Source organism: Canis aureus, chromosome 3 (assembly GCF_053574225.1).
Source record: "Canis aureus isolate CA01 chromosome 3, VMU_Caureus_v.1.0, whole genome shotgun sequence".
In the NCBI taxonomy this organism is placed as follows: Eukaryota; Metazoa; Chordata; class Mammalia; order Carnivora; family Canidae; genus Canis; species Canis aureus.
In genome coordinates this window covers 33888225-33913513 of record NC_135613.1, presented here as the reverse complement: position 1 = coordinate 33913513, position 25289 = coordinate 33888225, and the positions used below count along the sequence as shown (strand labels likewise).

The 25289-nt window shown below is 42.2% G+C and overlaps 1 protein-coding gene across 3 annotated transcripts in view; it reads left to right on the top strand.

Moving 5' to 3' along the window:
• YIPF1 (Yip1 domain family member 1) overlaps positions 1-25289 on the top strand; it is a 36847-nt gene that overhangs the window by 4100 nt on the left and 7458 nt on the right. For all 3 annotated transcript variants that reach the window (XM_077891837.1, XM_077891835.1, XM_077891834.1), the window contains 7 exons: positions 1820-1983; positions 5732-5812; positions 6058-6145; positions 11850-11966; positions 15275-15441; positions 15801-15983; positions 20471-20569. In XM_077891837.1, coding sequence (XP_077747963.1) covers positions 1820-1983; positions 5732-5812; positions 6058-6145; positions 11850-11966; positions 15275-15441; positions 15801-15983; positions 20471-20557 — 887 coding nt within the window. In that variant the 3' untranslated portion in view covers positions 20558-20569. The remainder of the gene's footprint in view (positions 1-1819; positions 1984-5731; positions 5813-6057; positions 6146-11849; positions 11967-15274; positions 15442-15800; positions 15984-20470; positions 20570-25289) is intronic.

Genomic DNA, 25289 nt, shown 5'->3' with positions numbered 1-25289 from the left:
GTGCCCCTGAACTGTACTGTTTTTTAAATATGAGACTTAAGTGTACCTCCCTCTATCGGATACCCTCAGTTGTGGCCATCTTTTTCAGTGTTAGTGCCCTGTCCAGTCAATAAGTGGTAGGTATGACAATATTTATTATTATCTCATCTTCAAAATCTGTCTGTAAGATAGATGTTATCTACGTTTTAGATACAGAAACTCAGAGATACAGCCATTTGCCAGAGATCATGGAGTGTTAGTCCTCACTTTAACAAAGGACCGTCTCACTCCAGAGCTTCATGCTGCTTTAACATTGCAGAAGGAGGCTTGACTAATTATTATACATCAGCCACCTAATTAATTTTAGTCACTCTGATTCTCTGTATAAAACTGTTTACATAGCTGAAAGACAGTAGGAGTGAGCTCAATTATCCTAGAGCCCCATCCTACTGCCAGTCATAGGATTCATGCTATGCTTATAGTTTTACTTTTTATCATTATTTCTATTTTTTAATACTTTATTTGTTTGAGAGAGAGAGAGTGCACACAAGCAGGGGGGAGGAGCAGAGGGAGAGGCAGACTCTCTGCTGAGTATGTAGCCCCCGTGCGAGGCTCCATCCCAGGACCCCAGGATCATGACCTGAGCCAAAGGCAGATGCTCAACCAGCTGAGCCACCCAGGCGTCCCTATGCTTGTAGTTTTATAATAGTGCCCTGCTGGTACTCTTATTTAATCCTGCCAAGACTCAGAGATGCTTTGAGTTTTTATTCAAGAGCAGCTAAATAAAGTTTGTTAGAATACCCGGAGATAGGAAGTCTCGATCATTGCTGGTGGATGTGAATAGTTGAGGTTCTTTTGGAAAGCAGTTTATCACTCTGGCTTAAGAGCCTTATGAATGATTTGTGCCCTTTGTCCTGGTGACTGCAGTGATAGGTGTTCATAGGTAATAAGAGCTTTTTCTATGCAAACATTTCTTACAGTGTTATTTTTATAACGAAAAGTTGGAAACACTCCAAACATCCAATTCACAGTCTCCAATTCACACTCCCTCCACCTCCTAGCTTATGGAATATTATGTAGTTATAAAAATGATTATTATAAAGACTGATATAAAATGAAAAAATCAATTTTTTATAATCTTCAGTCAACAGGGCAGGATACAAAATTGTTTATATAGTATCACATCCTAGATCAGTGTTTGGCACATTGTACGCATACAGTAAATATTTGTTGAATGAATGAATGTTCATCACTGGCATGAATCTTACAGAGTCACTATATAGAGAAATGGAAAAATACCAAAAATTATTAGTGTTTGCCTTTATGTAGTAGGACTATGAGTGATATTTATTCTGTGGTTTCTACTTTCACTTTTGACCCTATATTTTCCATTGTGATTTCATAGGACTTGTTGGAAAAAATAACTTCCATTAAATTTTTTTGAACTTGAATCAAAGAAGTGAGGTTTAGGTTGGGTATTTGCTATGGGGCAGCTACTCTGTGAAGGACTTTACTTCTAACTTTCCCCAAATTCTCTGAAAATATTGTTCTTCCCATTGGATAGATGAGAATACTGAGGCTTATAGAGGTTGAGTTACTTACTCAGGCCATTTTGTTAATAAGTGGCTGAGCCAGGAATAAAATCCAAATATGACTGCAAATTGTGTTGTCTTCATAATCCTTTTTCTAAGGCAGCTTGATTTCTAGATGAGTTTTCTTTTTTCAGAGCTTTTTGCCATTTGTATCAAATAGTCTGTAGCAAAGTCGAGGTTGTAGCAGTTTGTCTTTAAATGACAAGTACAGCATTTCCTCTGTGAGTAAGGTCTCCAATTGCTTTCAGAATTTGGTGATGCAGCCACTTCTCCAGCAGCAAATCCAGGTGCTACTACGATACACATTGAAGGTCCTAGTGAAAGCCCGACACACCAACCAGGACTCCCAAGAGGCTCAGGGGGAGAAGAGGATGATGAGTTGCTGGGAAATGATGACTCTGACAAAACTGAGGTTTGAACTTGCCTTTAACATTGGTTTTCCTTTTAATGTTTTAAAAGCTCCTTCATGCATTTATTCACTGCCTCCTGTGTGCCACATAGAGAGCTGGGCAGTGACAGCCCAAAAGGTAGATCACATGTGGCCTCTGCCTCCAAGGGAGAGATAGGCACACAGCTGTTGTTACCTACAGGAAGTGTGCTGGTGGAAGGAATAGTGGGGTTGTGGGAGCAGAGTGGGGGTATTGTGGAGGTTGATCACTAAACTGAGTCTTGGAACAAGGGTAGGAGGCAGCCAAGGGAAGAAGGTGGAGAAGGGTGATCCAGGCAAAGGGAGCTGTTTTGGTGAAGCCAAAGAGGCTCAAAAAAACATGGTATAGGGCAGCCCCAGTGGCACAGCGGTTTGGCGCCACCTGCAGCCCAGGGTGTGATCCTGGAGACCCAGGATCGAGTCCCACGTCGGGCTCCCTGCATGGAGCCTGCTTCTCCCTCTGCCTGTCTCTCTCTCTCTGAATGAATAAATAAATAAATCTTTAAAAAAAAAAAAAACATGGTATACACAGCATGTTTCCCATCTTTGCATATATTGGGAGCAAAATATAGGTGCAGACAGGAGGTGAGGCTCCAAAGCTCTGCAAGGGCTCAACCGAATGAGTAGGAATTGTATTCTAGAAGCTTCTGATGAAGCTACTGACATATTTTAGATGATATGGCCAGGTAAGTTTAAAGATAAAGGTATGGGTGACCTGTGGGGTGTAAATTGGAAGGAGATGGACTGGAGGCCAGAAGGCCAGGTAGGAGACTGTGAAGGTGGTCTAGGCTAGAAGTGATGAAGCCAAAACTAGAGTTGGACACAGGTGGTTAGGGGGTGGCTCAGGTGGCTCAGTAGGACTTGGTGGGAAACGGGTGAGGAAGAGAGAGCAAGGATTCCAGGAACACTTCTAGATTCCTGCATCTGGATGAACAGTGAATATCAGGTGGCTGGTTTTGATCACAAAGATTTATTTCCATGTATACTGCTAGTGTGTTCCAGAAAAATAGTATTTTTGTTAATATTTTATAAATGCAGCCATGACTGTGGTACTCTAGAGGAGCACACAGTTTATAGCATTGAGTCCACAGACTCATGAAATAGTTTAGCTCTTGGGTGCCAGGTGCTCTTTGTCAAACTCCATGAAATGTCAAAATAGGTACTGAAGTTTATGCTAAATTAAATACCCTTATATGTTAGATACTGTGGCAGGAGCTTAGACCTAGGAGCCTAACTTTGAATCCTGGGTCAGCCAGTAGGAATAGCTCTGTGGTCTTGCTAAGGTACTTGGACTTCCTTATGACTGGCTTTTCTCATCTGATATAAGAAAATAGTATATTGACCATTGTCATCATTATCATTACATAGCAAATGTTTATTCTGTGCTTAATAGCTATCAGATACCATTTAAAGTTCCTTACTTGGATCATCTTATTTGATCCTCAAAACAATTCTGTATGCCAGGAACTGTTCTTATCCTCATTTTACAAAGGACAAACTTGAGGCACAAGGTTTAAATAACTTGCCTCAATATATGCAACTACTTAGAGTTCTCCAGAAAAATAGAACCAATACAGTGTGAATATAGAAAGAGGTTTTTTTATTTTTTAAAATTTTTTAAAAAGAGGGATTTATTTATTTCACACAAGTGCACACATGGGGGGAAGGGTAGAGGGAGAGAATCTTCAAGTAGACTTCTCCACCAGGGCTTGATCTCACAACCCACGAGATCATGATCTGAGATGAAACCAAAAATTGGATGCTCAGCTGACTGAGCCACCTAGGTACCTTGAGAAAGAGGTTTATTTTTTTAATTTTTAAAAAAGATTGATTTATTTTAGAGAGAGAGAGAGAGTGGCAGTGGGGGGAGGGGTAGAGGAAGAGAGAGAGCAGACTCTGTGCTGAGCCCAGAACCCAAAGTGGGCTCGATCCCACAACACCAAGATCATGACCTGAGCGGATACCAAGAGTTCGACACTCATCTGACTGAGCCATCCAGGTGCTCCAAAAGAGGTTTGTTTTTAAAAATTGGTTCATGTGATTGTGGATGCTTAGTGCATCCAAAATCTGATGGAAAAGGCTAGTAGGCTGAGACTCAGGAAGGAGTTTGAGTTTGAGTTAAAGACATTCTGCTGTAGACCCAGGAAGAGCTGGTATTGCAGATGAAGTCCAAAAGCAGTCTGCTAGAGAAGTCCCTCTTGCTCAGAGAGGTTGGCTTTTTGTTCTGTTCAGGCCTTCACCTGATTGGTCGTGGCCCACCCACATTATGGAAGGCAATCTGCTTTACTCAGAAAGTCCACTAATTTAAATGTATAGCTTATCCAAAAACAGCATCACAGAAACATCCAGACTAATGTCTGACCAAATATCTGGGTTCTAGGCCTAGACAAATTGACACATAAAATTAACCATCACACTGAGCAACAGCAGGCATCAAAAGTTTGAGAAATGTATTAAGGGAAAAAAAAATCTTAAAATTGAAACATTCTATCCATTATCTTAATTTGTCTGGGAATTGGGAAGATGTTACCAATAGTCTATGATAGATACTTAATTCCTTGTCCTAATTTAGGGAACATGGGTCTCTAGAGTTCAATATCTTATAATACTAGAGTTTGAAAGAACCTTCAGTTTCCTCTGTCTCAGCTTCCCTCCCAAGATATTAATGCTGTTTGTGATATGTCAGAAAGGCAACACTTGAATACCTCCAGAAGAGGGCTATTCATTACCATGGAAAGCAGCCAGTGCCACTATTGGACAATTTTAATTATGGAAAAGTTTTCCATCTTTCTTTCTTTCTTTCTTTCTTTCTTTATTTATTTATTTAAGATTTTATTTATTTATTCATGAGAAACACATAGAGAGAGGCAGAGACATAGGCAGAGGGAGAAGCAGGCTCCCTGTGGGGAGCCCGATGCGGGACTTGATCTCAGGACCCCAGAATCATGACCTGAGCCAAAGGCAGACACTCAACCATTGAGCTATCCAGGTGCCCCAAAAGTTTTCCTTTTAAAGAACAAAAAATATCTCCTCATAGCACCTTCCCTTGTCCTGCAGAGCTCCTCACAGGCCATCTGTGCCTTTTGCTGTATGAATCCTTATGAAAGATCTGAAGTGGCAATCACAGTACCTGGCAAGGGGCTTACATTCTGCTATTTAGCTGTACTGTTGGGATAGATATGTGCTCCTTCTAAATTGGAATTTTGTGGGGGTTTTTTGTCAGAGCAGTATATCTTAAGTTTTAAGTATGTGAGAATAAATCAGTAGATCAGATTTTTAGGAATTCAGTGGTGATAGTAGTAAGAATCTTGAGGAGGTTGGGTAGTAAAAGATAGACTGCCTTCTGTATGTACATGTTTGTGTGTGTATATATGCATATATATATATATATGTTATATACCTGATACGTATTATATATAACTGAGCTAATCCTTTCTATAATCCTTTGAGGTGGATCTTGTTCACTGTACTTTTTTAGAGAACCCAGTCTAGTGATTTGACAAGTCTCTCCCTGGTGGACAGACCAGGAATTGAAACCTTTGGGTGTGACTTCAAAACGGATGCTTGTTTTCTATCAGGCTGTTGGGCAGGGCTATTGCAAAGTGGATGATGAATGCAGAAGAGCTCCAAATCAATACATCTTGATTTTCCATTAGATCAGTTCCTAGTGTCTGCATGGCTGATGTAAGAAAACTGCTTCTGTGTTCATTTTATTTGATTTTACCTCTGACAGTTACTTGCTGGACAGAAGAAAAGCTCCCCCTTCTGGACATTTGAATACTATCAAACATTCTTTGATGTAGACACATACCAGGTTTGTAAACCAGTTTCACCTTTCTTTTCACATGTAATGGAGACTTGTGTCTTTAATGGTTAAACAATCACATAACATGAAAGCTTTTGTATACTGGTTATGGTCTTAGAAAAGTAAAAGGTTATTGGCATTTGAAAATACTCTCACTATAAAGATTGTAATAACAGAGTTTCAATTTTGCAGTATTTGAATTTATTAAACTGTACAGAAATCTTCAATAGACTTATTGCTGTGTTATTTTCTAGGTCTTTGACAGAATAAAAGGGTCTCTTTTGCCCATACCAGGAAAAAACTTTGTGAGGCTGTATATCCGCAGCAATCCAGATCTTTATGGTATGTATAGCACTGTTTTGATTCTTTACCGTGCACCTGTTGAATTCAGGTGAGCATGCCGGTTGCCTGAAAAGTCAGGGAAGTGCACTGTTGGAGGGGCATGCAACATTTTATTCAACTCTTTTGAGCGTCAGTAACAACCTTTGCAAAAAACTTTGGGGAAAATGCAATTCTGTGTTATATAAATGCTGTGGTTACAAGTAGTATGTCCATTTGAAGGTCTTCAAATGACACTACAAACTTGAGATGAGTTAAATAAAGTAAAATTAAATAAAGTAAGCTCTGCCTTCCGATGAGCTGGCTCTCCTTGGGATTCAGCCAGCAGCACTGGAAGTCTGTAAGAGGGAAGGGTAGGGGCATGACTGGCATCCTTGACCTCCCTGCTGTCTGAGAAAAAGTCAGAGTCCATCCAGCATTCCTGAGAGAAAGGGCTCCCACAGCTGTGGACTTCCATGTTTGAAGGGAGAAGAGAGCCAACAGCTCCAGATGCTTTCTGTGTGCAGGTGCTCTGCATACATGGTCACGTTTAATTCTTGCAGCAACCTTTTGGGTAGCTATTATTATCTCCATTTCTCAAATGAGGTAGCCATGAGGCTCAGTGAGTGATATGTATGCTTAATCCTAAATAATATTAGAGTGATATGTTACGTATTTTGTACCTATGTTAATTATAAGAGGAGAAAGAATTCATGAGGATCTACTGTGTCAGTGACTGCATACCCTGTTCAGTCCTTACACCGAGACATTTTTTACTGTGAGGAAACCGTGGCTGAGAGGTATCAAACTAAAAAGGTAGAACTAGAACTAGTTTAGTGTTACTTTTATATAAAACCCATCTTTATTCTATTTGCCTGGTGATTTTAAGTTACATGACCTTTTTATCAACTGGCATGGATGTCCAATATCTGGAACCACTGAAAGCAGAACTGCTGTGGAGGAGGCTGAGGAGAGGCTCCTTCCGAATAGTTTCTGTCTCTGGCTGCACCCAAAGCTCCAGCAAGATGTTGGTGCAGTGCCTGGAGCACCAGGGAACATTGTGTGCAAAGCAATGCACATGGCCCATGTCTCTTATCTGAATGTTGCCAAAGCGGTTTCTCTTCCTAGCTCTCTCATTCATTCTTCTGAGATCTTGAGAGACAGGTTGTGTATCTGAGTGATCTGTGTTGTCAGTGCCTGGCAGAGGCCTGGCACAGAGTAAGCATGCTAGCAATTTTTGAGCACCTTATTTTATGCTATAGACAAGATTTAAAGATAAAGTCATAGTCTCCACCCCCAGGAAGAGAGAAAGGAGAGAACTAACATCTGCTGAGTGCCTCACCAGCAAGAGCTCAGCCCTGTGTTACTGTTTTATTTCCCACACTCTGAGGTAGCCTTGTCTTACAAAAGAAAAAATGGAATTTTGGAGAGGATAGCTTGCCCATAGTCACAGAATTAACAATGAAAACAACACCAGCAAACATACGCAGTGCTTACTACGTACCAGTATTGTTGGTGAAGAATCTGTAATAACTCACTTCATCCTCATAGCAACCCCAACATTATAAGGTAGGTACTCTTATTATCCCCATTGTATGGATGAAGACACTGAGTCACGAGAGGTTAAGTATCTTGACTAAGATCATATAGCCAGTAAGTGGCTGAGCTCAGCTCATAACCTATATTCTTCATCATTCTGCTCTGCTGCCTCTCATGGCAAAGCCAGGATTTGAACCCAAAGCTTGCTTGTTTCCACAACACTATTAGCTTCATGAGCTTATAGACATGGTTAAAAAAAAAAAGGAGATACTATATAAGTAAAGTGTTTGATAGCAGAGAGAACTGGGCATTGGAGGGGGAGGTGGGAGAGAGGCAGGTGGTCAGGAAAAAGATGACAGAAGTGCCAATCTGTAGAATTGGAAGTAGAGATCAATGAATTTGACTACATGTAAACTAAAATATAAATTTTCTACACCACAAAATAAACCATAGCAAAGGGAAAAAAACCCAGAGATAATATTTGCAATTCTTATTAGCAACAAGAGAGGAAAAGCAATAATATGTTTAGAATTCCTACCAATTATAAGAATAAAACCAATGATAAGTTCTGGGGGGAAATGAGCAATTCACAGAAAAGGAAACCCAAATGGCCAACAAATATATGAAAAGATGCTTTAGCCCCACCGATAATCAGGAAAATAAAAACAAAATAAGATATCATATTATATTCATCATTTTAGCTAACATGTACAAATCGGCTTGTCTTCATTTAATTAATTAAACAAATACTGAGCACTCAGCTATTTTAGGCATTGGAGATACAGCAGTGAGACAAACAGACAAAAATCCTTGTTTTAAGGTAGTTTAGAATCTACTGAGTTTAACAATAAACAAAGTAAGTCAAATACATATGCTAGTGACAAATGCCAAGGTGAAAAATTTAAAGGACAGGAAATGTTTGGGTGGGTGGGTGGATTTGAAATAAAAAAAAAAAGGGTGGGGGGAGATCCCTGGGTGGCTCAGCAGTTTGGCGCCTGCCTTTGGCCCAGGGCGTGATCCTGGGGTCTCGGGATCGAGTCCCACATTGGGCTCCCGGGATGGAGCCTGCTTATCCCTCTGCCTGTGTCTCTGCCCCTCTTTCTCTCTCTCTCTATGTCTATCATGAATAAATAGATAAAATCTTTTTTAAAAATTAAAAAAAAAAGTAAGTGGTGAATTTAACTGTAAAGGCCTGAAGGAAGTGGCAGCAGTCCATGTGGATATCTAAGGGGAAGGCATCTGAGGCAGTGAGCACAGCAAGCACACAGCCTCTGAGGCAGGACCTTGCTTAGTGTGTGCTCTGAGAACAGCAGAGACTAGCGTGACCGGGCCAGAGGAAAGAAGGGGACCTAGCAGATGAGGTCAGAGAGAAGATGTCGGGGAGCAAGTTGTGTGGAGTCTTGGTCACAATGAGGACTTCAGCTTTTACTTGAGTGTGAAGCCATTTGAGGGTTTGTGGCATACTCTTAAATCAGATCTTCAGAAACATGGATATCAAGAGTTGTCAAGAATGTGCACAGTAATGGAAACTTTTGTATGCCTGGTGGGGATGTGAGTGGTACAGGACTGGGAGCCCTTCGAAGAGACTCGTACCCTGCCACTTAGCAGTTCCACTCCGATGTGTATGGTCTTCAAGAAACTCGCCAATATGAAAGAAGACAAAGGAGAACATTATTCGCTGCAGCAGCAGTGCTTGTAATAGCAAATATTTAGGAGCCACCAAATATCAGCAGGAGAAGAGAGAAGTGAATTGTGGTGTGTTTACACACAGAATCTGTAGTTTTTAAGAAGGAATAGGAGGTCGAAGCATCAATGTGGGTAGATCTCAGAACAAAGATGAATGAAAAAAAAGTACGTTGTAAAAAAATGCATGAGTAGTATGACCCCATTAGAAAGATTTGAAAAAGTAGCATGATGGGTATGTCAGTGTTAGTTTCATCCTTCTTTGTGCTTTCCTGTATGTTAGAAATATTTTATTTTTTTTACTTATTTTTATTAGATACAGAGAAAGAGAGAGGCAGAGACACAGGCAGAGGGAGAAGCAAGCTCCATGCAAGGAGCCCAATGTGGGACTTGATCCCAGGACTCCAGCATCACGTCCTGGGCTTAAGGCGGTGGTGCTAAACCGCTGAGCCACCGGGGCTGCCCTAGAAATATTTTATAATATAAAAATGCATATTGCAGACTAAATTAAGGCTCCTTGCCACCCCATCCCATAATATAAGTAGGAATTTGGCAGAAAGTAGGAAGAGAAAAGGCATATAAAGCAACCCGGCAGACCCTGAGATGAGCGGGTGGTTGTGTGTCTCTGGAATTTGACCTTCCTGTGTGCCGGCAGGCACAGGACACAGCGACTATATCTGTTGTGCATCATGGTGTCCACAGCACCTGGCCCAGGGTCTAGAGGATAGTGGGTTCTTGCAAGCAGTGGTCAATAGGATATGATATTCTCTGCTTTTTAGTTATAGGAAATGTAATACTTTGGCCACTTGTCATATGCTTGGATGGTCCCAGCCCATTGACAACACATGGTCAGTTTTGTTCATTTTTTCAGCAGAGCTTTGGGAGATTTTTTTTTTTTTTTTTGGGAGATTTTTTAATTGTCAAATTGTAGGAGGTTTTTTGGTCTGGGTTTGTTTGCTACAGTTTTTGTATGGTTGGTACTCAGAATAATACAGTGAACAAGATTTAGTCTGGTACCAGAGAGGTTGTGGGCTAGTGAGTCAGCACCAATTTATTGAAAGCCACTGCTGGTGACTCTCTGGAGCATCCCAGTCAAATCCTTGTGCTCCTTTTCCCTTCCTTCAGGAATCAGCCTGTCTTTGAGAAGTGCTGACCCATTTCTGCCAGGCATGTCCCACGACACAGTAATTTTCTGAATTTTGTGACATGTCGAGCTTTCTGTAGTTATTCTCAAAGGTGTTGTGAAATATTGGTGAAGTTGAAAAATTCATAAGATTCATTAGAAATCTCTTAATTGAAGAAAAAAGAAATCTCTCAATGGAAAAATTCTATTTGTTCTATGTAGTACTTTTCCTAGGTAGGGAGAAACAAGGGTGGCATTCATGAAATAAGTAAAAATAGTGAAAGGGATTTGCAGAGCACGGTTTGCTCATTCACTCAGTGGGATATTTGATAACCACTAAAAAAAAGAATAAGGTTATTTTTATGAATAGCTATAGTAGAATCACTAAGATATATTAAAGTAGGGGAACCCTGGGTGGCTCAGCGGTTTAGTGCCTGCCTTTGGCCCACGGTGTGCTGCTGGCATTCCCAGATCGAGTCCCACGACGGACTCCCTGCATGGGGCCTGCTTCTCCCTCTGCCTGTGTCTCTGCCTGTGTCTCTGCCTCTCTCTCTCATGAAAAAATAAATAAAATCTTAAAAAAAAATAAAATAAAATAAGATATATTAAAGTGAAAATAGTAAAGTACATGTGTGTATGTTATTTGTATAAACACACACAAAATATGCAATTGTTTATAGGTATATAGAAATCCCTGGCAGGATTCACCAGAAACTGGGGATGGTGGCGAGCTCTGGGGTGAAGAAATGCATAGAGCCAGGGAATAGAGAGAGAGGAATGTTTATTTTTCTCTGTATTCCCTTTCGTGCCTTTTGAACATTGAGCTATGTGCCTGTATTACTTTTTCATTAAAAAAAAAAAGGCTTAAGCACACATTACATGCACACACACAACCATGATGATCCAGTAGATTAAACTAACTCTTCCCTAAAGTGCTCTGCTTGCCCTGCTCTTTCATTTAGACTGCAAAAGGACCTGCCTGATTTCTTTTTCTCTGGCATTAATTACCATTTGGCACTTAGATAAGGGAAGTAACCTTTGCTTCCTGTATTCTGGTGGTGCAGATTTCACAAAATGTTCATGATCTTCTGGATGATCCTCTAATAAAAGAAGCTATAAACAAATTAGTGTCTTTATTCACCTAATTGTAGAAGGTGTTTTGGCCTTTTCATTCACTCTTCCCCATCTTCAATGCACCTAATTGCTGAGTTGTGTGTTTGACCTTTTAAAAAAGGAAATTCCCATTAAATGAGTATTGATTGCATCGAAAATTCATTTTCCCTTGCTTACATGAATAGGGCAAGGGAGATAAGAAATTATTCTCTAAGAGTCTATAAGCTGGTGCTTCATTTTCTTGACTGAATTTTCTGGTTTTCTCTGCAGGCCCCTTTTGGATATGCGCCACACTGGTCTTTGCCATAGCAATTAGTGGGAATCTTTCCAACTTCTTAATCCATCTGGGAGAGAAGACATACCATTATGTGCCCGAATTCCGAAAAGGTTGGTGAATAGCTTGACTCATTTGGAATGCTTTCAATTTGTAACCATGAGTGCCTTTTACTGAGCTCCTGGGCTTGTGTCTCTAGGTGCTTCAGCCCCTGCTTTTTGTATTTAAGGATTCAAATATACTTACCATCTCAGAATTACCACCCATTTATATAAATCTGCATAATCCTTTTTTTTATTGTGGCAAAATACACATACCATAAAATTTGCTGTTTTAACTCTTTTATATAATTCAGTAGCATTGAGTACATGCCCAGTACTGTGAATCCACATATCTTTCAGAAGGCTGTAAGGCAAGGCCAAATAGCAATTGGAATTTATCCAAAGAAAAATGTGCAAAGTAAGTAAAAAGCAGTGTGCATGAAAGTCTCCATTGTAGCATTATTTGTATTATCCAGATGTTGGAAACAAGAGGGGCATTGTTATTTAAGTCACGGTGACTCAACTAGCTGGGTCTGTAGCCACTAATTATGAAGCACTTAGAACAATATGGAAAACTGATCATCCACAATTATGCCTGTGCTGTTAGCAACTTTGTTAAAGAGAAGTCTGTAAATGGTCAGGGTCTGGAAGGGAGAATGTAGAAGTGAGTTTGTCCTAATGATGGGCTTGTGGATGACATTGTTTTAAAACTTCCTGTCTTGTGGCAGTATTGGATAATTATGCAAACCAACAGCTTTTTAAGGGACTTGCAGATGACAGCCACCCCAAAATGAGGAATTTTGGCTTTGTGGGAGATTGATGTGGGCCACTTCCCCGGTTTTCTCTCTCCCTCCCCCTACCCCTCCTGACTACCTGCTGTCCTATTGAGAGACTGTGGAGAGAAGGTCCAAGAGCATAGTCTCTGGAACCAGCTCACTGGCTTCAAGTTCCAGGTCTACCACTCATTAGCTTCTACTTGTTGGCCAAGTGATTTAATCTCTCTTGGCCCCAGATTCCTTATCAGTGAAATAAATAATCATACCTATATTATTGAGCTATTGTGAGAATAAAGAGTTGATGTGTGTAAAGAGGTTGGAATGATGCCTTATACAAAAAAGAGTTCATACACATGCACATATATGTGTGTATAGGGAGATATATAGTTACCTGCATGTGTGTGTATGTGTCTCCATGTACCCTTCCTTCTATCCTCCATGCCCATTCTCATGGAGTCAGACCTGGATTTAGTTACAGCCTCATTTGTCAAATGACTCCGGTTTGAGTTTAACTCAATAAATGTTATTCATGAGCTATAGACCCTGCCTTCAAGTTGTTCAATGGTTATGTAAAGAAAGACAGGTAAATGAGTGTTGATGTAAATGGTATTTATTAATTTCTGTATCAGATGTATATGTAGGTATATTGACAGAGAAGAAGGAGTCAATGACCCTGTCTGAAGGTCTGGAAGCTCAGGCGGGGGTTTTATCTTTTCTTTTCCTCCTTGGCTAGCTGACGATATAAGGGAGTCATGATATGAATGTACCAGTAAGATAGTCGTTGACTCTATCAATAAGCATATTTCCATTTTTTAAAAGATTTATTTATTTATGAGAGGGTAAGGGAGCAGAGGGAGAGAATCTTCAAGCAGACTTCCTGCTGAGCGCAGAGCCCGACATGAGGCTCGATCCCATGACCCATGAGATCACAACCTGAACTGAAACCAAGAGTCAGATGCCCAACTGATTGAGCCAACAAGGCACCCCTAAATTTTTTTCCATTTTATGTAAAGAGTATACATCCACATACAAACTCAGATCCTGCTTCCACCGCTTGTTAATTATTTGACCTTGACCAAACCACTTAGCTTCTCTAATCCTGTTTCTTTATCTCTAAAATGAAGATGTATATGATGTGAAATAATATATTTACATATTGGTTAATAATATAAAAAGTGAATTCTTGATTGAACATTTGTTATTTATCAATGTTCTTAGTATATTTGTTTTAACTCATTTGATTCTCCTACTAATCTTATAAGGTAGTATACCATGATTATTCCCATTATATAGAGGAGGAAACTAAGGCAGGAAAGTTAAGTAATTCACCACCCAGGATTCCTTAACTATAAGTGGCACATGGAGTCTGCATGTGCAGTCTGTGCTTTGACTATTATACAGTGTTGCCCCTCAGTAAAGCACTCGGTGTAATGCCTGACACCTAGTGGATGGCTGTCGGCATAGAGGTCATTTTCTTCCCCTTTCTGTAGTTATTAAAAAAAAGGGGGGCGGACAGTATATCAGCAGAATTACATTTGGCTTAATGAGGTAGTTCCCTGTGTGAAAAAACTCCTCTGGGAGCTAAAAATGTTTTAGCCAATCATATGTCTTAACCAGAGTCTGACTTACAATGCTTGGGGTGCCTTTTCGCTTGCCAAGAGCATTAAGTGCATTACCTACTGATTTTCCTGTAGGAAGGGCTGTTTCCACGGGCTTAGCCACACTTAGTGGTCCTCCACTCCAAAAGAAAGAAAAGAAATCCTCTGGAGCATGGTGCTACTGGAGGAGGAGGAGGAAGGGACAGTAAAATACTGAGCGTTGCCATTGTGAGGAGCCACTGCATAGCATTTCCAGCACAGACACGAATTATTAATGAAGAAAGTGAAAGTAAAGAATATTTTGAGCAATTCATGAATGAACTGAAACCCCGTATTTCAGGGACAGAAGGCATTCTAAATAGCATACGGAGTCAGTTAATCTGTGCCCAGGGTATTTTAATAATTTGCTCAAGAAGGGGCACCTGGGTGGCTCAGTGGTTGAGCATCTGCCTTCGGCTCAGGGTGTGATCCCAGGGTCTTGGGATCGAGTCCAGCATCCGGCTCCCTGTGGGGAGCCTGCTTCTCCCTCTGCCTCTCTCTGTGTGTCTCTCATGAATAAATAAAATCTTTAAAAAAAATTTGCTCAAGAAATCAGCATCAGCTCTTGTTATACGAGGAAAGAGGGTGTGTTCTTCTAGAGGGATAGTTGGCTTTCATTTGATCGAAATGATTGGAATGTATAAACACTTATAGTGAGGGCCTCTGAAGACTTTCAGATGCTTGATACAGTTGTTAAATACTATTAATTGTTAGTTATTAAACAAATTATAAAAACCATATGAGAGACCCTGGTCATCACCACAAAGACAATGCTGAAGATCCCCCAATTCAACACCACCCTCGGGTGCCAGGTATAGGGAATAGGACCAGTAAGACACGATCCCATGATCCAATGAAGCAGGTGGACATGCTGAGAAATAAGTCAGGGAAGGTGTTAGAAGTGCTCTGGTAGTAATTAAAGGCATGATTACATGGGGGATTACCACTTGTGTCCTGTCATCCTTAGTGTCCATAGCAGCCACCATCATCTATGCCTATGCCTGGCTGGTTCCTCTTGCACTCTGGGGTTTCCTCATGTGGAGAAACAGCAAAGTTATGAACATCGTTTCCTATTCGTTTTTGGAGATTGTGTGTGTCTATGGATATTCGCTCTTCATTTATATCCCCACAGCTGTAAGTACCACACTCATTCTGAGTGACACCCTGGGCTTGTTGAAAATTCAACCGGTGTCTTCATTTCCAGCCTAACACTGATGGGAACCTGAAAAATACCCTTTGAATTTAGAAGTTCCATAGGAATGGGGATAGGGAGCCAAGTGCCTTTGCTGGACCTCAAGTCCTTGGTTCCGAAAGCATTCACCTCAGTCTGCATGCTGGGGTGTTTCTCCCGGCTGTACTGAGAAACCAGAGTGGCAGAGGGCACCCAGCTGATTGGCTCAGGGGACTTTATTAAACACAGGTACCTGGAATGAACAAACGCCTCTCTCTCAAACACCTCCAAAAAAGTCCTTCTCTCCCTCCTTTTCTTTCAGGTACTGTGGGTTATCCCCCAGAAGGCTGTTCGTTGGATTCTAGTCATGATTGCCCTGGGTATCTCAGGCTCTGTCTTGGCAATGACTTTTTGGCCAGCTGTTCGTGAGGATAACCGGCGCATCGCATTGGCCACAATTGTGACAATCGTGTTGCTTCACACACTGCTCTCTGTGGGCTGCTTGGTATGGTCTCATTCCTGTGATCTTCCTATGTGCTTTAGCTACAAATGCTGAAAGACCTCAAGCTGTTATTCACAATGATTCTTTTAAAATTGGCTCCATAAAATCAATACTGTTTTAAATAGACTGTCCTAAGTGAGAAGTGGTCAATTTAAGAGAATTTGATGGTTATCTCTGGCTTTACCCAGTATCTAAAATTTGGTTAAGATTCAGAGTCTGGCCAGATAAGGAGTAGAGTAGAGCCGGATGAGTGTCTATATAATAGGTTGGAGTGTGGAGATGAGGGAGAGTTTTGCCTTTGGATGTCTTTGATGATTTTCTGCACATAGCTAGAGTTTTGAAATTTAAAGTTCCATAGGTGGAAAGCATGAAGATGAAGTCAAATTAGAAAAGGGGAGAGACTTTTAAGGTGAATAACATTTAGAAGAGTTTTCAAATTCATGTATTAGGATGTCTTTTTAGGGGGAGTATGTTTTTTTGAGTCAGATAGGGCCAGATGGGAGACCAGCTCTGTCACTCACTGGCTGTGTGAGCTCGGCCATGGTACCTAACTTCTCTGAATCTGAACGTCTTAATCTGTAACATGGACATAATATGCCTAATCTGTAACTGCCACATGGGGTTGTTCTGAGGATAAAATGAAATGATACACGTAAAACATTTAATATAGAACTTGTCCCATCAATGCCCATAAAATAGAATCCTTTCTTGATCCTAAGGAGACATGATTTTATATTTTCTGTGCACGTTGTACACAAAAATTGCTGTCCGTGGCCTCAACAAGGCCTGACACAGGTTTTTAAAGAACTCCTAGTCTAAGAATGTTAAGGTCACCAATGAAGGAAAGGACATGCCCGTGGGAAGATATCCACATCACGCTTGTCCAGGCCCTTGGTCAGGTTGGACAGTTGTGGAAGTGATATTACTTTGGGACCATTTGATCTCTAATATTTTTTTGTGTAGACACCCTCGATCATTCATAAGATCCTGATACTTGATCATTGAATAAGTCTCATAAAAAGTGCCAAGTTCTGAAACACAGAAGTGGTTTACATACACCTTCCGTGTGTCTGAGCTTTAAATTTTTTTATTTTATTTTTTATTTTATTTTTATTTTATTTTATTTTTTTAGCTTTAAATTTTTGAGACCTCTTAAGGACTGTTGGTTTGACTCATGGCAGAGTGACACTGTTAATTTCTGGTACTTGGAGCTCCTGGGCTGATCCCTTGTAATGCTGCCGTGACCCTTCTTGACCTTTCTGTCTGCTGAGGAAAAATGTCCTTTCTCACCATTGCCCTCTCACTGCTATGTCCCCATGTCTCATTTAAATTTTTTTTCTGTATATACCTAGTTGAGGAGTTGATGGAGAGAAGGAGGCAGAAGAAGTGCTGCTTTGTTCAGTTCTGTAAATGATAGAGAGGAGCATAGTACATCAGACTTTGGAGAAGGAGGTGGTGGTGGTAATATTATTATTAAGAACTGATTTCATGGGAACCCTGGGTGGCGCAGCGGTTTAGCGCCTGCCTTTGGCCCAGGGCGTGATCCTGGAGACCCGGGATCGAGTCCCATGTCGGGCTCCCGGTGCATGGAGACTGCTTCTCCCTCTCCCTCTGCCTGTGTCTCTGCCTCTCTCTCTCTCTCTCTCTGTATGACTATCATAAATAAATTAAAAAAAAAAAAAAAGAAAAAAAGAACTGGTTTCATTTGGTACATGTGGCAGGATCTTTTATCCCCTATGCTTGTTACTCCCTTTTGGAGTAAATGACACTGACATTGGGATTTACCTGCCCATCTTGCTGCCAGGAATTTGCTGGAGGAGAGCATGATGGTGAAGTAGAAAGAGCACAGGAATGGGCTTACCACTGCGAACCTAGGCGAGTGCCCTCATTCTCAGAAACTTGGCTTCCTCCTCTGTCACGGAGATTCCTATTTTCTGGGCTTTTGTGAGGCTCAGTGAGATGGCTCTGAGAGCCCTTCATATACTGTGAAAGGTTCTTTAGATGTAAAGACGTTACTAAAAGAGCCCTGTGTCATCTGAAGCTGCCATGGCTATTCTGCTGCTTGTTCCTCCTGAGTGCCCCAGTGATAGGGTGTGTGGGGCCCCTTCCTGGCAGGCAGGCAGAGGAGGAAGGGAGTATTCTATGATCAGGTGTTTAGCCAGGGGCCCTCTGTGTCTGGGGTTTTGTTCTCCACACTGAGGTAGCCTCCTCTGTTCTCTTCTGGAGATGTCGGTGCAAGAGGCTGAAGCAGAAGTGAGCAGATGGGGTCCGGACCCAGTTCCCTCACCTCTGCCCTGGCTATTTCCCCTCTCTGGATGCTACCCTCCTTGCTTGGAAAGCGGAACTGCAGGAACATCTTTATTTTCATAAGGATTGAATTTTATGTCAACATGAACAACACGAGCCGTAAAATGCAAGACATTATTTTTATTGGAAGGACATGGAGAAGAATTGTTAGGGGAGGGGCACCAGCTCCTCACCGGCAGTGAGCAGCCCTGGGGAGCATAGATTGCTGTTTTTGCCTCATTGTACTGAAGCGTACGCCAGCCCTCTACCTGCCGAGGGTCCCTCGGTGCTCACGGCTGTGCTCTAAGTTGGTAGCAGGACACTCCGGGGGTGGGGGATGACTAAGTATGCACCAGAGGGTGTGTTTCTTGGCTGGCATGTTTGAGATGTGCAAGCCTGTGTTTGTGGTGGTTAGTAACAGTCCTGTGCCCTAACTCTGTGCCAGGTAACGCTCCATCCCTACTCCCAGAAAGCCTGATCATTCATCCTGAGGCCTCACTGTGCCTAGATCTAGACTGGGCATAGGATAAGTACCAAATTGTAGGCCGCTTTGCACAGGACAAGAAGATAGCCTTTGGAGCCGGACACAACTGGATTGAAACTGTAGCTCAGATACAGGGTTGTATAGCCTTGGGAACATCTCTATCTCTTTGAGCCTCTATTTGGTCATCTCTAAAATGGGGATAAAATTTGCCTATATGGGATAATTGAGTAGATTTATGATCAGGTATGTGCCTGGTGCACAGTAGGCACTCCCCAAATGGTAACTGTGGTTGTTACTATGTATTTGTGGAATTAATGAACTAGTGAGTCGCAGGACTATAGTTTGCCCTTAGAATTTTTTCCAATCCTTTCGTTTTACACATTAGAAAACCTAGCTCAGAGGGTTGGAGTGACTTGTCCAAAGCTACAGTGTGAGTTACTAGCAGAACCAAGTTTACAAAAGCCTAGCCTCTTGGTGCATTGCATTAGATGAGGGTCTCCTCCAGGAACCTGCAAGAAAGGCATGGTTCCCGCATCAGGGGGGCTTTGTGGCTCTGTGCACCATCAAGATAACTGGAGGGGCCCAACACTGGCAGCATGGCCCCTGGCCACCACCCCCTTATGTCAGGAACCACTCTTTCCCCACCTCAGAAAGCAGGTGCCGGAAGGAGCCTTGGGAAGAAGGCTTTTAGAGCTAATAGGATTGCTCTGGGAATGTGACAAGCTAGGGGGTCTCTGCAGCTAGAAACTTGGACAAGGATGTTGAAGAGTTCCTGCGAAATAGGATTGTGTTGGGGAAAGCTACCATGCGTCATCTTGGTGCCCCCTTCTGGCTGATAGAGAGCGGAGCTGCTGACATGCTTCTTGTTTTGGCTTTTTGTCCTTTTACTTTGCTCTTGCCCTGACTCCAAGGGGGAATCACAAGTGTGAGGTAAACCCCTGACATATTCAGGGATTCCCCTTACTTTCTACACTCCAGGTCCTTTCCTGGGCGAAAGTCAGGATTCTCTGACCTTGACACAGTTCGGAAGATCCCCCTTGGTCCCCCCCACCCCTTCACCTCTTACTGATTTTTGGCAGTGAAACTGTAGATGTGAGTGGAAGCCCTTACCAGACCTTTCATTTCCAAGCTGAAGAATTATGAGGTAAAGGCTGCCTGGCACTTTCTTTTGAAGGTTTTTACCTAGAGCCAGCTGATTTAGCAGCAATCTGTTGTAGTTAGTTCATGAGGTAGTGGTTGTCTACATTGTGTGCCAGGCCCTGAGTGAGAGGCTGGTGGCATGGGGACAAAAGGGATATATGTGGTCTTTGCCCTGGAGGAGAGACTGTGTGATATGGCAATTGAGGGTCTAAACCTTGGAGTCAGGAAGACCTGACTCTCCCACTCATTAGCTGTGTGCACCAGATTGCAAAACAGCTTCTTGAAGCCTAAGTTCCTCATTTGTCAAATGAGGATAGTAGTAGCAGCCTTACAGGGTTCTTATGCAGATTAAGTCATATATAGGAAGTGGCCAGTACAGGGTGGCTACATTTTTTAAAAGCTACTCATAGTAGAGGGAGTGAGATGGACAGAAAAAGAATTTGTCATGATTTGGTGGGATAAATGTGGCAGAGGGAAATGGAGGAGCCACAAGAGCCCAGAAGTACTATTAGCCTGAAGTCTAGAATACTGGGGCAGACCATCGTGTTTAACCCCCCTCATGGGTTTCCTTTTCCTGCAGGCATACTTTTTTGATGCACCAGAGATGGACCACCACCTCCCAGCAACTACAGCTGCTCCAAACCAAACAGCTGCTGCAGCCAAGTAACTAAAGAGGAAAGTAAGAGATTATATTTTTATTATATTTTTTACTGTTTAGTACAGTAAAAAGTGGGCAGGTGCATCACTTCCAATACTGTTAGCATCAAGAACCAAGAGGGCAAGGGACACCTGGGTGGCTCAGTGGTTGAGCATCTGCCTTAGGCTCAGGGCGTGATCCTGGAGTCCCAGGATCAGGTCCCGCATCAGGCTCCTTTCATGGAGCCTGCTTCTCCCCCTCTGCCTGTGTCTCTGCCTCTCTTTCTGTGTTTCTCATGAATGAATAAATAAAATCTTAAAAAAAAAAAAAAAGAACCAAGAAGGCCAGACCCTTTTGTCTTTCTGGAAGTATGATTCACTATGGCGTTTGTGCACGAGCATGTTTGTATATATGTGTCCCTTCAGCCGAAGGCCTCGATCATGAAATCCACATGGTCCTGGCTTGATAGATTTGGGAGATGTGAGCTTTTAGCTTCTTCATTAGAGGAGCTCCTGCCTTTGGCCCCAGCCTCCCCTCTGCTCTGCTCTCTGTCCCCTTCCCACGAGCGCAGTATGGGTTGGTTCTATTTGGTTACAGTCCTGGTGGTTTTTCTAATTTCCCTGTGGCCTCTCAACCTGGCCTCAGACCCTGAGTGTGACTTCTCTTGACTTACTCATAGGTTCTCCAAAGCTTACAAATACTCATGCCTGGTTTGCTCTCTGTCCTCTTGGATGATTCTACTGCAGTGGTTAGCTCAGTAGGTGAGAGCACAGGAAGAAGAGCTGATTCCTCCATGGCTCATTCCTTGCCTCTGTGCTCTAGTTGAACTTCTTGCCATTGCCAGAACACATATGCCTTTGCATTCTCTTTCAATGCCTGGAATGTTACCTGTCTTCTGACAGTCATCACGTACTTTGTGATCCCATTATACCCTGTATTATACATCACTGTTAATGGTGCTCGAAGCACTAATTGCTCACTGTTTATGTGTCTATCTGCATATTCATTTGCTCATTCACTGATTCACTTGTCCTCCATGGACTGGTATGCCTCTCCAGTTAGACTCAGAAACATGAGAACAAGAAGTGAGTATTACTCTGCATCCTCATTGCTTACCACAAGACCTGGTGTTCAGTGGGTGCTCAGTAAATGTTTGCGGAGTGAATGAATGAAGCCACACTATGCATGTGATCTCCTTGTGGGCCAAGAACCTTTAGTCTGTTTTGTAATCAGAGGGTGACTTCTCCTCTTCCTGAGCAACAACAGGGGGTAGTGCAAAGACCAAGGCCTCTAGAGTCAAGTGGAACTAAAATGAAACTCCCAGCCCTGCCATGTACTGGCAGTGTACCTGGGGCAAGGAGCTTACCGTTTCTGAGCCTCAGCCAACTTAACTGTGAAAGAAGGATGATATAACCCATACCATAAAACTGGTGAAGGTTAGAGATCATGTTTATGAAAGCTCCTGGCACATTGTTAAGGTGCTCAGTGACAGAATCAATCCTATTGCCCACCTGAGAGTGGGTCCACATTTGTGTTGAAATTTGGTAGTTCTCACTGATTTTACTTGGACCTTTTATTTCCTTTGTGTAAAACAAACAGATTTTTCCTTTTAGATGAGGAATTTGGGTTGCAAGCCTGCAAGTTGACAAGATGTGGTTGGTTAAACAAAGACACCTCTGGTGGTCTTGTTGGTAAGACAGTTGCCCTGGTCAATGGAATGCCTAGGAAGTATTGTAGTTCACAATACAGCCCACCTTCCCTTCTTCCTCTCTTCACATGGGGATGTGATGTTAGAATTAAAGGTCAGAGCCCTTGGAGACAAGATGGGCTTCTCCTCCTTATCATAAGGGAGCTGAGGCCAAGAGAGAACAGTGCCTTGTTCAAGGCCTTCCCAGAGTTTTGTAGCGAACTAATGTGTATATCACATTCCATTCTACAAAATAGTTTCTAGATCACTCTCTCTTTGTCCATTGTCACCAGCCTGCTTGATCTCATTGTATAGATAAGGAAGTTGAACTTAAGAAGTTTGAGTTGACCAAGATCACTTACTCTTAGAGGCAGAGAGCTGGGACTGAAACCCAGGTGTTCTTGAAGCCAATTCTTTAGGGTTTTCTACTTTCCTACTTTTAAGGCTGATGATCTTTTTACTGCTAAAATTTGTAGGCTCCCTTGGCCTCTTTTTTAGAATCCCTCTCTGTTTTTCTAGAGATGCTTCAGTTCAGAGAATCCATACTTATTTGATGGTACAACCTCTCAGTTAAGAATTTGAGGACTGTATTAATTATCCATTGCTGTCTACTGATTACCTCAAACTTAGCACCTTAAACAATTCCCATTTATTCAGTTTCTGTGGCTCAGGAGTCTGGGCATTACTGATCTGTGTTCCCTCCTTTGAGTTCTCTTACAAGGCTGCACACAAAGTGTTGGCCTGGGCTGGGGTCTGATCTGAAAGCTGGACTGGGGAAGGATCTTCCTCCAAGCTCACAAGGTTGTTGGTGGGATTCACTTCCTCATGGCCTGGTAGCCTGAGGGCCTCCCTGCTAATTGCCAACTGGAAGCTATCCCCAGTTCCTTGCTACATAGGCCCCTTCATAGGATGGCCGACTTCATCAAAGCTGTAAATGGAGATAATGGATAGACTGTTAGGAAGACAAAAGATATATAATATGAAGTAACTCTGGAAATGATCTCTAGCAGCTCTGTTGTAATCTTTGGATTAGATGTGAGTTACAAGTCTTGCCCACACTCAGGGGTGAGGATTACCCTAACACATGAATACCTAGAGGCAGAGATTATCAGAAGGCATTTTTATTTTATTTTGTTTTTCAGCTTTATTAAGGTATCATTAACAAAGAAAACTGTAAGATATTTAAAGTATACATTGTAATGATTTGATACACACATACATTGTGTGGAGGTCATTTTACAGTATGTCTGTCACAAGCACACACCCTAGTAATATGTGTATATTTGAAAGATTTGCATATTCTGTTGTCAATCCATGTAGTAACTATTAAAGCTTAATTTCTTACTTTTTGATAAAAATAAATATTAATAGAAGTTTTTTTTTTTTTTTTAATAATAGAAGTTCTAAAAATTTTTTTCCATTACATCAGGGGGTGGTATTTGCTGCCCATTACTTTAGAATGAGCATGTGATAGCTTGTTTGCCTTATGGTTTGATTGTCTACATACTTGTTCAGCTCCTTTTGCAGATAGATTTCACTGACTGTTAGCAGAGAAGGCCCTGGGGCGAGGTGGGCTCTTCCTGAGATTGAGGTCCCGTGGGAAAGGGGCTGAGTCTGATTGGATTTGAACTCCCCAGTGCTTGGCCTAATGCCTGCCTGCCATAGACAGAGCCAGTGCTCAGTTAATGTTGGCTGGTTGGAGGTGACCCTTTGTAAGATTAAGGCAAGAGTGGGATGTGGGCTTTTACCAGAGGTATCTTGGCTCGCAGTCCTGGACATCATTTACTCTCTTGCTCAGTGCTAACTTGAACCTATTCTGTGGCCTCCATGGTGCAGGCATGGGGGACCTAGAAAGTCAAATACAGTCTGCCTTGAGGAGCCTTGGCATGTGGGTAAAACAGCTAAACAGATAATAAACAGACTGTGTGAGAAGTGCCCTACCCAGATTGTTAATTGATGAGCATGGAGGGTGGGGCACAGAAGCTGTGACTCATTGGGCCTGACGGAAGGCTTCATGGAAGGGGTCTTGTTTGAGCCAGGCCTTGAAGATTGAGCAGAAGCAACCAATTACCTGTTTTTCTGAAGAGAGTAGTCGGCTTCCCATGGCATTTGGGAAGGTGAAGTGATTGGTTGTTCATTGGGACACAATGATGTGATGTGGGCTTACATCACTGAGAACTAGAAAATCTGAGCCCAGCTGGAAGACAGAGTTAGAGACCACAGTGGCAACAGTTGCTTGGGTCTGTCTGCCTTCACTGAGAATACCTGACATGGACCTGGTGAGGGGCTCTTATAGCCTGTTCCTGCATTATGACTTGAGTTCCTTCCTTATATTTTGTTATGAAGGCTCCAGGCCAATGTCCCAGTTCACTGAGAATACCTGACATGGACCTGGTGAGGGGCTCTTGTAGCCTGTTCCTGCATTATGACTTTGAGTTCCTTCCTTATATTTTGTTATGAAGGCTCCAGGCCAATGTCCCAGGTGCTGTAAACCTTAGAGAGTCACAAGCTGGCATTTGAGAAAAGCCTAGTCCTCAGGGCCTTTACAGACCTCCCATCCTGATTTATACAGATTTGACATCTTTGGGCTTTGCTCAGATCTATAAGCTTGGGTGTCAGTATCTCCATTTGGGTGTCAAGTTTCCAAATGAGATAGTGATGAACAGTTTCTTTGGAGCTTCCCTGGCAGAAGCGTCAATCGCTTTACCAATGAGAGGGCTGTCCAGAGCCCCAGGCACTGCAGATTTATGAGCTGCCTGTGCCTTCTGCTGTAATCTCCGGGCTCCTAGCTTTCACTGAAAAAGAATGGCTTCTAATCTTGCAGATAACCTTCCTCATGTAAATCTGCACATTGGAGGGCTTAGCCTGGCATGAATTACTGGGGGAACAGTCACCCTTCTCTCCCTGGAAACTCAGGATCATAGAGGAGCCTCCAATTACTTGTGATCAGGGAAACTACACTGAGATATTAGAATATCCAGCTTTCTTCTTCCCTCTTTTCCTTCATTTTTTAAAAATTAATTTATCATCTGAGGGCCAGTGCCATTTCTTCTCTGAGCTAAGACCCTGGGGAAG